Source organism: Rattus norvegicus, chromosome 19 (genome assembly GCF_036323735.1).
Source record: "Rattus norvegicus strain BN/NHsdMcwi chromosome 19, GRCr8, whole genome shotgun sequence".
Classification (NCBI taxonomy): domain Eukaryota; kingdom Metazoa; phylum Chordata; class Mammalia; order Rodentia; family Muridae; genus Rattus; species Rattus norvegicus.
The window spans coordinates 68185020-68199537 of NC_086037.1; the positions used below are offsets into that span (position 1 = coordinate 68185020).

At 53.4% G+C, this 14518-nt stretch overlaps 1 protein-coding gene across 9 annotated transcripts; it reads right to left on the reverse strand.

Moving 5' to 3' along the window:
- Positions 1-497: 497 nt before the first annotated feature.
- Vps9d1 (VPS9 domain containing 1) lies at positions 498-14450 on the reverse strand. Of its 9 annotated transcripts, none has more exons than XM_063278070.1 (15): positions 14316-14450; positions 12614-12689; positions 10159-10248; positions 9912-10071; positions 7310-7421; positions 7159-7221; positions 6284-6336; positions 6098-6185; positions 5845-5930; positions 4842-5326; positions 4099-4228; positions 3636-3841; positions 3268-3364; positions 1825-1929; positions 498-1344 (listed from the first exon to the last, which is right to left on the reverse strand). In XM_063278070.1, the coding sequence occupies exons 2-15, from the start codon at positions 12678-12680 to the stop codon at positions 1251-1253; spliced, it is 1836 nt and encodes a 611-aa protein (XP_063134140.1). In that variant the 5' UTR covers positions 12681-12689; positions 14316-14450; the 3' UTR covers positions 498-1250. The 9 variants fall into 9 exon arrangements, 7 of the variants coding, with proteins under 7 accessions (XP_063134140.1, XP_063134139.1, NP_001100910.2 ...); XM_063278069.1 differs by having other exon boundaries at positions 10159-10251; NM_001107440.3 differs by lacking the exon at positions 14316-14450 and adding an exon at positions 14009-14225.
- Positions 14451-14518: the final 68 nt, after the last annotated feature.

Consider the following 14518-nt stretch of genomic DNA (forward strand, 5'->3'; position numbering starts at 1 on the left):
CGTATCCTGCCACTTACTTCCTTACTTCCCCAGTAGCCTTGGGTATTTCCTGGGTGGGGCAGCTTGCCTTCCTGGGAGGTGCTGCCTGGGCCTGGATGCCAGCATCACCATAGGACCCACTAGAATCACAGGGCGGGCATCACTATGTGTCCCTACACATGGGATGGCACTGTGGGACATTCCATTGTGTTTGGGTAGGATGAAGATGACTCAGACACTTTCAGGGAACTGCTGTGGGCTCAGGACTGCAGTAGTGACTCAATTCTAACCCTCCTAATGACACCCGGCAGACACTTGCTATCCCAGAAGGGGAAGTCCACAACTTTCTGGCTGGGAACAGCCCTGGGGAGATACTGCTTCTGTGCAGAAGGTCTGGGTTTGGGCTGTGGCCCCTCATTACCCTGTCAGCTGTGATCTCTAGAGGAGTAGCAGAAGCTGTCTGTGTTGCCTGAGTCCTACCTGCCCAGTGAGTGGGTAAAGGAACAAGTCACATGGACTTAGATGGAGTGACTTCTTTATTTTAGTCTGAGTTGGTTGGTGGCCACTGGGAGACATCAGTCCAGGGGCTAAGCTTTAGATTCTGACACCGAAGAGTCTGTTCAACTGTATTTGTTAGCTAGTGTCCTGAATGGAGTTCACTGTCCCCAACCAGGACCAGCCCAGGGCAGGATGTCCTGGACCTCGGTAGGAGAAAGGCTCACATCCCGGGCCTGTGCAGTGATACCCGGGCCAGCAAAAGCGAACAGAGCAGTTGCTGCCTGGTAAATAAACAGCATAGCCTCACACTACCTACACCCGCACTCGGGGGCAGGGTAAAGCCCACTTGTTATTAACAAGACACTGGCTCACACAAACGGGCTGTCTCAGGAGACTGGAGGGGGGTAAAATCAGATTGGCCTGGCAAGGCTCCCAATGCCATTTCTCTGCTGGTACCCTATAGGGGCTGCCCAGTGTCCACAAGAACATCAGGTTTACTGGAGCCCCTTCAGTGTTGCAGGCTCCCCAAGGAGCAGCAGCTACAGATTTCTCCTATGGGGTTTGAGAGGCAGGCTCAAGACAGAGCAAGCCTGATTCAGCAGCCATGTCCTGCCAAGAGGCACTGTCCTAGGCCTCCAGGTCAGATCTATGGTAAAGAAGGTGGGCAAGCTAGATTACCACCACAGCAGGCTGGCCTCCGGTGTCCCCAAACCAGATACAAAGAACAGTGTGGAGGCTCTGTGGCTCCTTTGGTCTGTGAGGTCCAGCCACCACTACTTGTCCAGCCGTCCCCGGGACAAAAGTTCCACATAGCTCAGAGCACTCTGCAGTGATGTCAGACAGTACCCTTCTTCTCCAATCAAGTACCTGTGGAAGTGGGAAAAGCCACATGTCAACTGAGAGGACAGATGCACAGCCGGGTCCTGCAGAGGACAACGTCTTCCCTTCTTGCTTGGGCAATGACATGGCCATAGGTGAAGCTGTTAGGGAGATGGGTTGGGGCAGGCCTTTCCCCACTGCCAGGCCTGCTCCTGCGATGGCCCTGTGGTGCACACTGCCCTACCCTAGGCTGATGTTGCCCAGAGCCTTCAGCTCCCACAGAGGATCTTCCGAAGGCTCCCGAGCATGGGGATGAGTATCCTGTGCAGGGCTGGATCTCAGACGGCTGTCTAAAGGAGATGGTGGGGCCACGGCCCCCACAGTTCCCACAGCCTATCATAGCCATTGCTTTGTAATGGGGATGAGGTTCCCTTGTCCTCCTTGCCCCTGCTCTGTCCCCAGCTCTTCCCACAGAGACCCTTCCCCCACACCAGCCTCCTAATCCCGTTAGCATGGGCTCCTTCCTACCCTTCATGAGTGAATTCCTCCAGGGCTGCGCACTCTGATACTAGTTGGGGGAGGCCACTTCTCAGCACCACAAAGGACAGAATGGGCAGCAAGTCATCAGCACCACTGCTGGGCAAAGCAGAGAGGTCAGTGGGGCCAGGGCCCAGTGGGACACTTGCTGTGGCTCTCTGGAGCCATCTTGGTCAGGCAGGCTACAATTCTTGTACTCCATGCCCCACAAGCCCAGGAGATTGCCTAGCCATGGTAATACTGGGCCCAAATAACACTCACAATGGCAGGATGCAGTATGGTCTCCTGATTTTCTACTTGGCTGTGAACTTACATGCTTTTGGAAGCTTAGGAGCAAATGTCCGAGACTGAAAAGTGATCACCTCTGCCCTAGGCCCTTTGCTCACCTCAGGAGAGGTTTAGCTGCACTAGCTAGGGTATACGAGAAGAGCTTCTTGGAAGAGCATGGAGCCAAGAAGCACGGGGACAGCTGGAACCTGAGGCTGGAACCTGAGGCTATGGCCTGGGTCTGACCTCTTCCCCATGGGCCAGGAAGGCTCCACACAGCAGCTGCACCTGCTCAGTGTCCTGCCAGCCACAGGGATGTGATAGCCCCCGTTAGGGATGGCTTTGCAAACACTTAGCCAGGGAACTCATTTATAGAAAGGGTAAAGAGGGCAGCGGTGGAGGGCTCTGTGGTGAGGATGAATAGCAACCCAACCTTAAAGTGGGTGAGAGGCATCTGCCCTCCTCCTCTTGGGTTGAACTCCTCCGCACGGGTGACCTCACTGGCTCTAGTATTTACTTGTGGGTGAGCTCATTGGCTCTAATGTTTACTTGTGAGCTCCAGGTACAGGCCAGGGTCACAGCCCCTCGGCCTGCCAGCAGGTGTCCAGGCTGAGCCTGGTCCTTGGGACAAGGTTCAAAGGTCTGAGCTCATGCAAGCAGCATGAGGGACACTGACCCCAGGTCAAAGGATTGAGTTGAGGAGAGGCGGAGGCTGAAGCATTGCAGAGCCTGGGGCTGTGTCTTGGGTGGGAAGAATCTGCCCCATCTTGGATGTGCCAGGAGCCCTCATGCTAGATCTAGTCAGAAAAGGGGCATCACTTTGAGAGTGCACCTTCCCTGCTCCCTCTGTATGTCCCTGGGGCTCCAGGCAGGTCTTTCTCACAGAGTAGCTCTGTCTCACCAATTAAACCAGGACCCGGGACGCCTAGAGTTTCTTGGCCTCGTTAGAATAGCAGCTTGTCCAGATGAACTGGGACACATGGTTGTGGGGTGAGAGTCCTTCTTGCCCTGTCTCCATCCCAAGTCTTTGGTAGACATGAGCTGTACTCTGAGGTGATGTGATCTGGGGCTTCTAAGTGAAGCAGGGCCACCAGGGTCCTCTTCGGCCAGTCCCAGTAGGAACACATACTAGCATACCTCCAGACACTGGCCCCGTTCTGAACTCACATGGCAGCAGCCGGGGGCTGGGATCCACCCTCAGGCCTGGCCTCTTGGGCACGGCAGTAGTCTTCTGCACAGATGCAGATGACCCGCAGAGTCCGCACTGTGGAACAGAAAAATGGCTTCAGCGGGTGTGACATAGTGAAAGAGTATTTGCCAAGGGCGGAAGACTTGAAGGACCCGCTGTGCGGGAGACTATGGTGTTTCCTACATCCAGTAGTCTCCTAGTACTGCCCAATCTCTCCTGACAGTGCAGGACTGGAGAAAGCTGAAGGGCACTGCCCGTATCTGCTTAGTGACGGGCTTGTAGGCTAGCAGGGAAGGTATGCCCCGCCTTCCACCTCTCAAACCTCTGGGCCCTCAGATCCCCGCACCGATGCACTCCAGCTTCTTCTGAGGGCAGCTCTCCAAGACCAGCAGCCCCAGTTCCTGGGCTGCAGTGCAGTAGGGGTAGGTGGAGGCTTGAGCCTCAGGGACGCATGGGAGGAGCTTGGTGGGGATGCCAAGGGCTGTAGGGAGTGCGTTCCTGTACAGCTCCATGCTCCTGCTCACAGCAGCCTCCCGGGTACGGTGCACACTCCTAAAGCAGAGAGACCAGGCTCAGGCATCACAGACACACATTCCAGAGTCATGCAGGGTTACAGCTGGGGATCTCTGGCACTTGTCCGAGAAGAGCTGCTCAGGTATTTGAACAAACAGAGAGAGTGTCCCTAGACAGATAGGTGGACAGAGCAAACTTGCAACACCTGAGGATGGCCTCAGGATCGGACAAGCCATTGGGAGACTAAGATGGGGACTCCAGCTCATGGGGATGTCAAGCTAGGCTGGGGACAGTACCTGTAGAGGGCTAGCAGCAGGGGCCACAGTGGGGAGAAGAAGGGCTCCTCGATGCATGCCAGGCAGCGGTCTTTGCAGGTGGCTGTATTCAGGCTTTCGAAGGCCAATAGGGTCAGCGAGAGCAGTCTGTCTGCCAGGAGCAGAGTGTGGAATGTCCAAATGTGCTATTGCCTGCCCCACCACTCTAGAAGCTCTGAGTTCAAGTCAAGGTGCCCTGGTCACCAGATCCAGCTCCTGTCGAGCTGAGCGACAGCACCTAGGCCTTGGGGTTCTACCTGGTCACCCTACTTGCTCAGCCTCTCAAACCCTCCCCTTGCTGGGGCCAGGTCTTAGGTCTTCTTCCCTGAGGTTGACTTGGGCTCCCAAGCAGCTAAAGGATCTGCCAAAGGGAGGGGTGGATGACCCCTTCTGAAAGGACTGGCTTCTAAATTTACACAAATCCAGAAACTTTAGAGTTTCGAGTAAGGCCCCAGGCTGTTAAGGCCTCCTCTGGCTCATATAATGCCTAGAAGCCTTGGAGTAGGCACAGCCAGGCCACCTTTGTAATCAAAGGCACCGCATCCCCAGCTCCCACACCGGCTCCGCCCACTGTCTGAGGCACTAAGGTAGGCTAGGGCCTGCTCCTCTGGGCTGAATGCTGGCTCCTGTGGGTGGGTGGGCAGAGATCCTTGCTGTCCCGGGCAGCACTTGAGGGCTGGCAGGTGCAGCTGGAGCAGGTCCTGTGTTGGTCCCTGCAGGCTCACCGATGGCATTGTGAATGTCCTTTACTGTGCTCTTCAGACATTCCAGCAAGGGCTCCCTCTTTGCTCCTGGGGTCTGTGGCTCAGACATAGCCAAAAACTGTTCCAGGTCCTCAAAGGAGCTGTCCTTGTCTGGCAGGTGGGGTAAAGCACCCACCAGGGGTGAGGAGGGCCCTGCTGGGCTGCCATCTGCCTCTCTGTCCAGGGTGCCTGAGTGGAGTATGGGGATAGAAGGTGTGGAAGGAGGTCCGTCCAGAGCTCTCGGGGCTGCACTGGGCTCTGAGGGGGAGAGCATGCAGTAGAGGCTCTGGGAGGACCGAAGTCGCCGGCTCCCAGGAGCTAGGAGGCCATTGGCTTCTGGGGGCAGGGAGCAGCTGCCTGGGGCAGGCACAGCACAGATAGCAGCCCGGCTCACAACAGGGTACAGTGCACTGTATACTGCACACTGGAGCTTCTTCAGGAGCTGGGAAATGGGGTGATCAGGAAGGCTGCAAGGGGAAAAGCAGGCAAGATGGCCCTCAGGAGTCGGCCCAGGTGGGCACCTGTCATACCCACACATTTTCCTCACCCCAAGAAAAGTGAGTACCATAGCAGCCACCCTCAAAGCTGGGCAGTACTTCAACCTACGTTCTAGCCTGAAGCTTAGAAATCTGACCTCAATATTTATTCATCGACCTCAGTCACCTGCACCTTATGCCCTCATCTGTGACATCATCTGTATAAAAAATTGCCACACTCCTCTGGCATTCCCTGCTCGTGCAGTGGGACCCGTGTAATAGCCCCGGCCTTTCTAACTCATCTCCCGTCTTTCTTTCTTTTTTTTTTTTTTTTTTGGTTCTTTTTTTCGGAGCTGGGGACCGAACCCAGGGCCTTGCTCTTCCTAGGTAAGCGCTCTACCACTGAGCTAAATCCCCAGCCCCGATCTCCCGATCTCCCGTCTTTCTAACTCTTCCCCCAGCATCCAGCAGGAAGAACCTTAGGCTGGGGGTGGGCTGTGAACGGATACCTGAGCAGGTGGGAGACCAGGCTGGTCACCAGCGACAGGTCCCCTGGGCTCCGCTTGAGCTTGGCTCTCCAGTGCTTTGGCCAGTCCTGCAGGACAGAGGACCTTGGAGGAAAGCACCGTTGGATCTCCACGATAGGGTTCCCTGCAAGGGCTGTGTGGGACGTCCTGGGGTGTGGGAAGGAACCAAGTCCTATAGGCCCATGTGATCCCAAGGCTGCCATCCCCCTGCTTGGGCCGGTGGGAGTCGACTCACATGGTCTTGCTCATATTCCAAGATGGCAGCATACAGGGCTCGCTGCTCCCGCTCCTCTGGGGTCAGAGCAACTTGACTGCAGAACCTCCTGAGGAGGAAGGCAAGCTGGGAGTGGGGATGGCCCTAAGGGTCCAGGGAGCCCCTTCAGGTGCACCAGCATGCCTATGCATCAGGGAGGAGCCATACCTGTTGGCAGCCTCCTGAAGTCGCAGGCGGCGCTGCTCCATCTTCCGCTGCAGCTACGGTAACAGAGTCAAGGGCCAGTAGTGTCTGACCTGAGTGGGCCTCCACCCTGCCCTGTGCCTCATCTGCTCCACACTCGCCAGTGCACTCCATGTCCCAAGGGTCTAGGCAGGTAAGGTTGTTTGTGCCTTCTAGAGATGAGTTCACCCAGAACAAGGCCAGGAGAGCGGCCATTAGTTCAGGAAGGGGTTTACTCAGGAAGGTACAAGTGTGGGGAGAACAGGACGGCCGAGCCTAACTAGGTCCTCAGGAGTGGAGGAAGGGTTAAGGCCATGTCCTTGAGGGGACACTGCCTCACTGCTGGGAAGGCCTATAGTCCTACACCCACCTGGCACCTGGCTCTTGCCCTCACCCACCTGGCCCTTTCCCCTCATCCACCAGACACCTGGCTCTTCCCCTCACCCACCTGACACCTGGCTCTTCCCCTCACCCACCTGACACTTGGCTCTTCTCCTCACCCACCTGACACCTGGCCCTTCCCCTCACCCACCTGACACCTGGCCCTTCCCCTCACCCACCTGACACCTGGCCCTTCCCCTCACCCACCTGACACCTGGCCCTTCCCCTCACCCACCTGACACCTGGCTCCCCTCACCCACCTGACACCTGGCTCTTGCCCTTACCCACCTGTCTCTTGCCCTTACCCACCTGTCTCCTTCTCCTCACCCACCTGACTCTTGGCTCTTCCCCTCACTCACCTGACACCTGGCTCTTCCCCTCACCCACCTGACACCTGGCTTTTGCCCTCACCCACCTGGCACCTGGCCCTTCTTCCACCCTCAGCTCAAGACCTCACTCTTATCTCCCTGTAAGGATGCTGTCTCTTCTCTTGCTTTGGCGATCACCAGATTCTCCATCATCTGCCGCTGTAGAGACAGAGTCTAAGGAAAAAAGGAGGATGTAAGGCCCGTTCCTCAACTGGCTTGACCCTTCTCTGAGCAGACCAGTTCCTCTCTGGACCTTGCTCACCAGTGATGTCTTCTGCATGGCCTGGCTGGGGTCCAGACGGGCCATCCGGGCCTCATATGTGGCCCTCAGCTTCTGGTTTTGTAGGGAGGCCTTCTCCAGTGGTGTTAGCTCCCTATAAATAACAACAAGCTGCTTTCCGGGCACAGGAAGTCAAGTCTAGGAATGTTCTAGAGGTCCAAGCAACCATCCTTACACCCTCTAGACCTTGTTCTAAGACCAAGAGGAAAAAAGACGGTGGGGAGGCAGAGAGGAGATGCAGAAGGCTGATCTAGGGCAGGCTAGAGATCTGGTGCCTAAACAGAGGTGTTTGTAATGCTAGGACTTGGGGCTTCTCAAGAGAAGCAGGACGTCTGGATTTGTACGGAAATAAGTTACGTATCTGTGGCAACAAAATGCAACTCCTGGAAGTCACTACAGGGGCCACACAGCAAGGTCCATTTGCAACCCGCCAAAAGGAGAGATGTGTCTATTCAGCTTCCAGTGCTAGCAGACAAAAGGGCACGGAAAGGACTGAGGCGAGGTTTGTATGGGCCCCAGTGCTGAAGCCACACACAGACAGGTGGGGCTTGGGGAGCAAGTGGGGTGCAGGTACCTCGGGAGTCGTGAGACAGGGCCTGATCCATCCACGCCCGGTTCACTGAGCTCTCTGCGCCTGTGTCTTGGTGTCTTTCCTTAGTGTAAGAAACTGTCTCTGTGTAGCGTCTTCTAACAGTCCCCTCCCCCACTGCCTTTCTTCTCTCTCTAGAGCTTCAAGGAACATGCTAGGCCTTCTGTCTTCTTATTTTTTGGTCTTGTTTCTATGACATCTGCATTTTTATCTTTTGCCTGCTGATTTTTTTTCCTTTTTTTTTTTTTATCTTTTCAGCTATGCACTTTTTTCTTTTTTCTTTTCGGAAGCAGGGTTTCTCTGTGTGGCTCTGGCTGTCCTGGAACTCACTCTGTAGTGCAGGACTTGAACTCTCTGCCTCCCAAATGCTGGGATTAAAGATGCACTCGGGCGGTGACCCTTTTTTTTTTTTTTTTTTTTTTTTTTTTATAGCCCAGCTGTTTGTGAACTTGCTATATAGCTAAGACAGGCCTTGGCTCAGGATTCTCTTTCCTTCACTTTCCACATTCTGGGATGACAGGCATACGCTGCCACCTCTGACCAGGCTAGCCTCAAAGTCAATAGGTAGCTCAAGGGTGGACTTGAACCTGCGATCCTCTTGACTCCACCTGCTGAGTACTGGGATGACACGGAGTACTAGGGGTCCAATCCAGGGCTTCGTGCAAGCTAAGGAAGCACTGTACCATTAGGCCACATTCTCAACTACCTAAATAGTTTCTATTTATTTTTAATTGTGACTTTATTTTTATGTGTATGGGTGTTTTGCCCGCACGTATGTCTGGGCACTAAATATGTGCCTGGTGCTCAAGGTGGCCAGACGAAGGTGTCAGACATCCTATTTTTTTTTTTTCTTTTTTTCGGAGCTGGGGACTGAACCCAGGGCCTTGCGCTTGCTAGGCAAGTGCTCTACCACTGAGCTAAATCCCCAACCCCCTAACTGGTTTTAAAAAAATAATTTTTTTAAAGATTTATTTATTTACTATATATAAGTACACTGTGGCTGTTCAGACACACCAGAAGAGGACATCAGATCTCATTACATATGGTTGTGAGCCACCATATGGTTGCTGGAATTTGAACTCAGGACCTTTGGAAGAGCAGTCAGTGCCCTTAACCACTGAGCCATCTCTCCAGCCCCCCCCCCCCAAATAAATTTTGGCATTATATTTTCTTTCTTTTTTTTTTAAAGATTTATTTATTTATTATATATAAATACACTGTAGCTGTCTTCAAATACACCAGAAGAGGGCATCAGATCTCTTTACAGATGGTTGTGAGCCACCATGTGGTTGCTGGGAATTGAACTCATGACCTCTGGAAGAGCAGTCGGGTGCTCTTAACCGCTGAGCCATCTCTCCAGCCCTGGCATTATATTTTCATTATTTCTATGAATATTCATAGAAATTATTAATTTTGACTCCATTTTTTTATATGCTAGCTTTGATTCCATAGTTTCTTGTTCAGGTTTCTTCAAACTTTTTTTGTATTTATTTTTCTTTCTTTTTTTTTAAATTTATTTATTTAATGTATGTGAGTACACTGTAGCTGTCTTCAGACACACCAGAAGAGGGGATCGGATCCCATTACAGATGGTTGTGAGCCACCATGTGGTTGCTGGGAATTGAACTCAGGACCTCAGGAAGAGCGGTCAGTGCTCTTAACCACTGAGCCATCTCTGCAGCCCTTTTTCTGTATTTCTAAACAAACCTCCATGCTGTCTGGCCTGTGCCTGGTAACTACCTGAAATCTGCACAGGTCTGTTCTGTCGTCATTACCTCAGCACTCCTGTCTTCTATACGGCTATGTCTGTTTGCCACCCACGTTTTGAAAGAGGAAGGCACGCCCTCCCTCAGAGAGCTTGCACCTGCTTCTGTCAGGCAAGGGGTGTGTCTACTCTGAGAACCACTTTGACCCAAATGCTCCAAGGGAAGCTCACTTTGTCCAGCTCCAAACCCATCGCCGGCGTCAGCACATCCCCCCCCCTGCCCATCTTACTTCTTAGAGTTGTGCGATTCTGCCACCTGCAGCTTCTGGAAGATCTCAGGGGGCAGGAAAGGAGAGAGCTTCCCCCCTTCATCTGAACACACTCGGCGGTGTCGGCTGGGCAAGGGCACGGGAGGGGCTGCAGGTATGGCTGGCTTCAGGCATATTTTCCCTGCAAGGCATGCACAGCACCCTGGTCAGCAGGCTAGGGACCAGCCCACAAAGCAGGCACCAAGAGCCCTCCTCTCTGGGTACCCACCAAGTTTGGTAGCTGTTGACTGGGCCCGCTCCAGACACTGTTCAGCCAGCTTCAGCATCTTTGAGGTCTCAGGGGGCACGGTTTCCCCAGCTTCTAGGGAAGGAACATGGGGGATGGTTAGTCCTTCCACAGTGACTCACGTGCTGACTAAGAACAAGGAAATATGAAAGCAAGGCAAGGTCACTCATATTCATCTTGGAGCCATGGCTCAGGACAGGGCAAGCACATGTGATTGACAGCCACGCATCACACTGACTTGCCCTTCTCTGGTGCCTGAGTGTGTAGGTCGGGCCTGCAGTCCTCACTGGACCTGCTTGCAATCATAGCTCCTCTGGGGATAGCCATGCAGCTCTCATGGCTACTGCACAGAGACATGGGTGTTACAGAATCTCCTGGCCACCACCTACTAGTTGGCTGTACCACAGACTTGCCCCATTGCAGATGCTACAATGAGCACATCCACCTTCCATGGACGTCTCTCACAGGCGACCCACTGGTGTCTGTGCTGCTCCCTTCTCCCGTGGGCCCGCTTCTATCAGTACACACATCTTCATGCTCTGCTAAGTCCTCCAAGCTCCTGCACCCATTCTCCTGTCCCGCCCCCTACAACAAATGCCTCATAAACTACATTTCCCCCTATTCCATGTCCATTTTAACACCCAGATTCCCCTAGGCTGTCCTTACTTTGTTAACGATGGCAGGTCATTCCAAGTTTTTTCTTTTTCTTTTTTTTTGGTTCTTTTTTTTCGGAGCTGGGGACCGAACCCAGGGCCTTGCGCTTCCTAGGCAAGCGCTCTACCACTGAGCTAAATCCCCAACCCCCAAGTTTTTTCTATCCTCTAAGATACTACTTAAGTTTCCTCTGGAGATTCTGCCTGGGACACAGGAGGCAGCCATTTCACCCTCATGGTAGAAATCGAAGCTAGAGTCACCCCCCTAGACTCTACGTATCCTCTCCCATCCCAAGTCACCAGCTAGTCACAGAGATCGTGCCATTGACTTCCATTCTCACTCCTAGGCCTCTCACCCCTGTCCCCCCAGGGCATATGGCTCTAGTCCTGGTGCCAGTAGCAATCCCTGTGTTCCTATGTCCAGTGGGCTGCTTGTGCCTCAGACTTTACACACTCACAGTGCAATTCTCTACTTTTTAAAAAAATTTGAGACGGGGTCTCATGTAGCCCAGACTGGCCTCAAACTCACTATGTAGTGATGATCTCAAACTTCTGATTCCCCTGCCTCCATTTGCTAAGTGCCAAGACTTCAGACTTGTGCTACCACCTTAATTTATGCTGTGCCAGGGACAAATCCAGGACTTCATGCATGCTAGACAAGGGCTCTCCCACCTGAGCTACAGCCCTAGCAGCACAGCAGAATCACTGTGTCTTCCCTTATGTGACCTCTACCCTCATCTGCTTGGAACATCCCCTGCTGCTCACCATTGACCCTAGCAAGTCTAGTTGGCTTCTCTTTCATAATACACCCAAGCTCTTTGCTCCTCCCAATGCCGGGCAGAGCTCTGAGAGGTTCCCAAAATTTTCTTCCACATCCGTCCAAGATGTACAGAGCGCTGCTTTAACTACTTCCTCCTCAAGGACTTTTAAATGCACTTTTGCTGGCAATGTCCCCATTTTTGCGCAGCTCACTCTTAACTACCCTGAGGCAGTGTGCTGGCTCGTTTTGTGTCAACGTGACACAAGCTGGAGTTATGACAGAGAAAGGAGTCTCCCTTAAGGAAATGCCTCCATGAGACCCAGGTGTAAGGCATTTTCTCAACTAGTGATCAAGTGGGGAGGTCCCAGCCCATTGTGGGTGGTTCCATCCCTGGGTTGGTGGTCTGGGTTCTATAAGAAAGCAGGCTGAGCAAGCCAGGGGAAGCAAGCCAGTAAGCAGCACCCCTCCATGGCCTCTGCATCAGCTCCTGCCTCCAACTTCCCACCCTGTGTCAGTTCCTGTTCTGATTTCCTTTGGTGATAAACAGCAATGTGGAAGTGTAAGCTGAGTAAACCCTTTCCTCCCCAACTTGCTTCCTGGACATGATGTTTTTTTTTTTTTTTTTTTTTTTTGGTTCTTTTTTTCGGAGCTGGGGACCGAACCCAGGGCCTTGCGCTTCCTAGGTAAGCACTCTACCACTAAGCTAAATCCCCAGCCCCGGACATGATGTTTTGTGCAGGAACACAAACCCTCACTAAGCCAGGCAGTGTCTGGGCCCACTGCATGATCCATCCCCTAATCCAGAGCAATGCCACCATGTTACAAAATGATATCATATGCTAATGAGAAGGACCAGGCTGGAAAGAAACAGGTGACCTGTGGAAGATCTCAGGGTGCAGAAGAAGAGGAAACAGCTTCCTCCCTTCGTCTGAATACACTCATCGGTGCTGGCTGGTGGGCAAGGCCGTGGGAAGAGCCCACCATTTTGCCATCATGAGTGGAGTAGCAAGTCTGAAGGCAATACCTGTAGTGTTTTCCACGTCTTCGAGCAACACCTGGGAGATGTAGCGGATGCTCCTCAGGTATTCCATGTACGCTTCCTATATGCAGGGGAGAGAATGACAGTGGTCAGGCTAGTGGTGACAAGTGTCTGCATCATACCTGCCAAGTGGGGGATGCCCATGTGCAAACTGCAGGACCAACAGTGCCTGCTCCTTGTTTTGACAGACTTCCTTCTAGGCTTCAGTGATGGTTCAGCTAGGACTGAGATGGAATATTCCCCACCGTCTACACTTGAAGGGGAAAAAAATAAAAAGAAACAAAAATCAAAGAATTCCTTCAACACTGCGCTGAGGCGTTCCCAGATGGACACACCTCTCCTCTCAGCGTCTTCCTCTCCACCACTTGAAAGAGCCTGGCTTCAGTCAGGAAGCTTGGGAGAGCGGCCTCAGTAGCAAAACCATTTTCCACTCTGTGTAACAAAGTCCCCCTCCTGTGCAACTGAAAGACTAGTATTCTTTCCATGTCTTATGAAAAGCACTTCCTGAAATCTGAGGGAAGGATATGGGCTCATCTGTCAATCTCAATTTTTGGCTTAGGTGAAGAGAAAAAGAATTCCCTCTGCTTAAAGGAGCCCATCGAACCGAGTTCCAGTTTTCAACTATGTGACCCTCACCACCCACCCCCCCTCACTCCCCACCTGCCCTGGGCTCTGTGACAGCTCAAGACAGAATGCACTCTGGTCTATATGTGTTTCGTTTTATTCGTTGTCAAATTACCCACCTTTAATTAACTCAGCACTTCATTTAAAAATGGGTTTCAGGTAGGACTCTGGTCTTGTGAGGATGCCCTAGAAAACTAAAATGGGTACTGGACAACCAGTGAGTCTTCCTCTCCTATGGTAGCTCTGAGTGGTCCGGCCAGCTTTTCTACCTGGTTGCGATCCTTTTAATTAGCATTCATTCTCAGTGACAGGCCACACCCCTTTTGTGTTTGCCTTTCTTTACAAATGACCTTTGAAGGCAACTGTGAATAGCAGCATCACGAATAAGCCAACAGTCGATCTTTTCTGGATTAAGTCTACACAGACTGTGTCAAGACCACACACACACACACACACACACACACACACACACACACACACACACACGTCTGTCACCTACATCTTGGACCTTTGCAAACAGAACCTCCTCTCTATTTCATACGGACTCATTAAACAGTAAACCCGAGGCCCAGTGCGAATTGAGCTGTCCGAGGTCCACGCAGAGCTCGGTGCCCTTAGCCGCCCGGCCCAGAGCCTCGGGGCGGGGTCACAAAGTGGCCGCGCGCGTCGGGAGCGTCGATCCCCTCACACACCCGCCCTCGCCCACCAGGGGCCCAGCGCCTCCCGGAGCTGCTGCCGCGCCCCTCCCAGTCTCACCCGGGGCCGGTTGCCGGTGTCTAGCTCGATGGCCTTGTTGGCCAGTTTCATGGCGCTTTGCAGTGGCTTCGCCGCGCCGTCCCCGGCCGCAGCGGCCATGGCGCCGGGCGGGGGAGGCCGGGCAGCAGGGGCGGGGCGGACGCTTCCAGACCGGAACGCGGAGTGCGCAGCTGAAGGAGCTGTGGGAGCCGCGCACCGCCGGAAGGGACCCAGATACACTTCCGCCGGCCCCGCCCCGCCGCGCAGAACTGGGTTTACCGATTAGAGGGGGTCAGGTGGGTCTTGTCAGCTATTCTGTCGGACTTACTCTGAGTGTCGACGAGAAGACTGGTGGAAAGAACCTCACGTTTTGAGGTTTTCTAAGTGCCACAGCCCGTGCGTCAGTTCGAGGCAGTTTACCCTCCCGGGTGCTCCTCCTTTATGGGCCAGTCGCAAGTTCTGAGCGACCCTAAGAACTCTGGGCTCTCGACACAGCAGTGGCTACTGTGGCTCCTGGGCCGCTCCCCACTT

Coding starts and splice junctions, on each gene's coding strand:
- Vps9d1 (NM_001414938.1), bottom strand. CDS start 14,107: ATGGCCGCTGCGGCCGGGGACGGCGCGGCGAAGCCACTGCAAAGCGCC. Junction 5,931..6,097: donor TGGAATATGAGCAAGACCAT/GTGAGTCGACTC, acceptor TCTGTCCTGCAG/GACTGGCCAAAGCACTGGAG. Junction 1,930..3,267: donor CAGCCCCCGGCTGCTGCCAT/GTGAGTTCAGAA, acceptor TTTGCCCAGCAG/TGGTGCTGATGACTTGCTGC.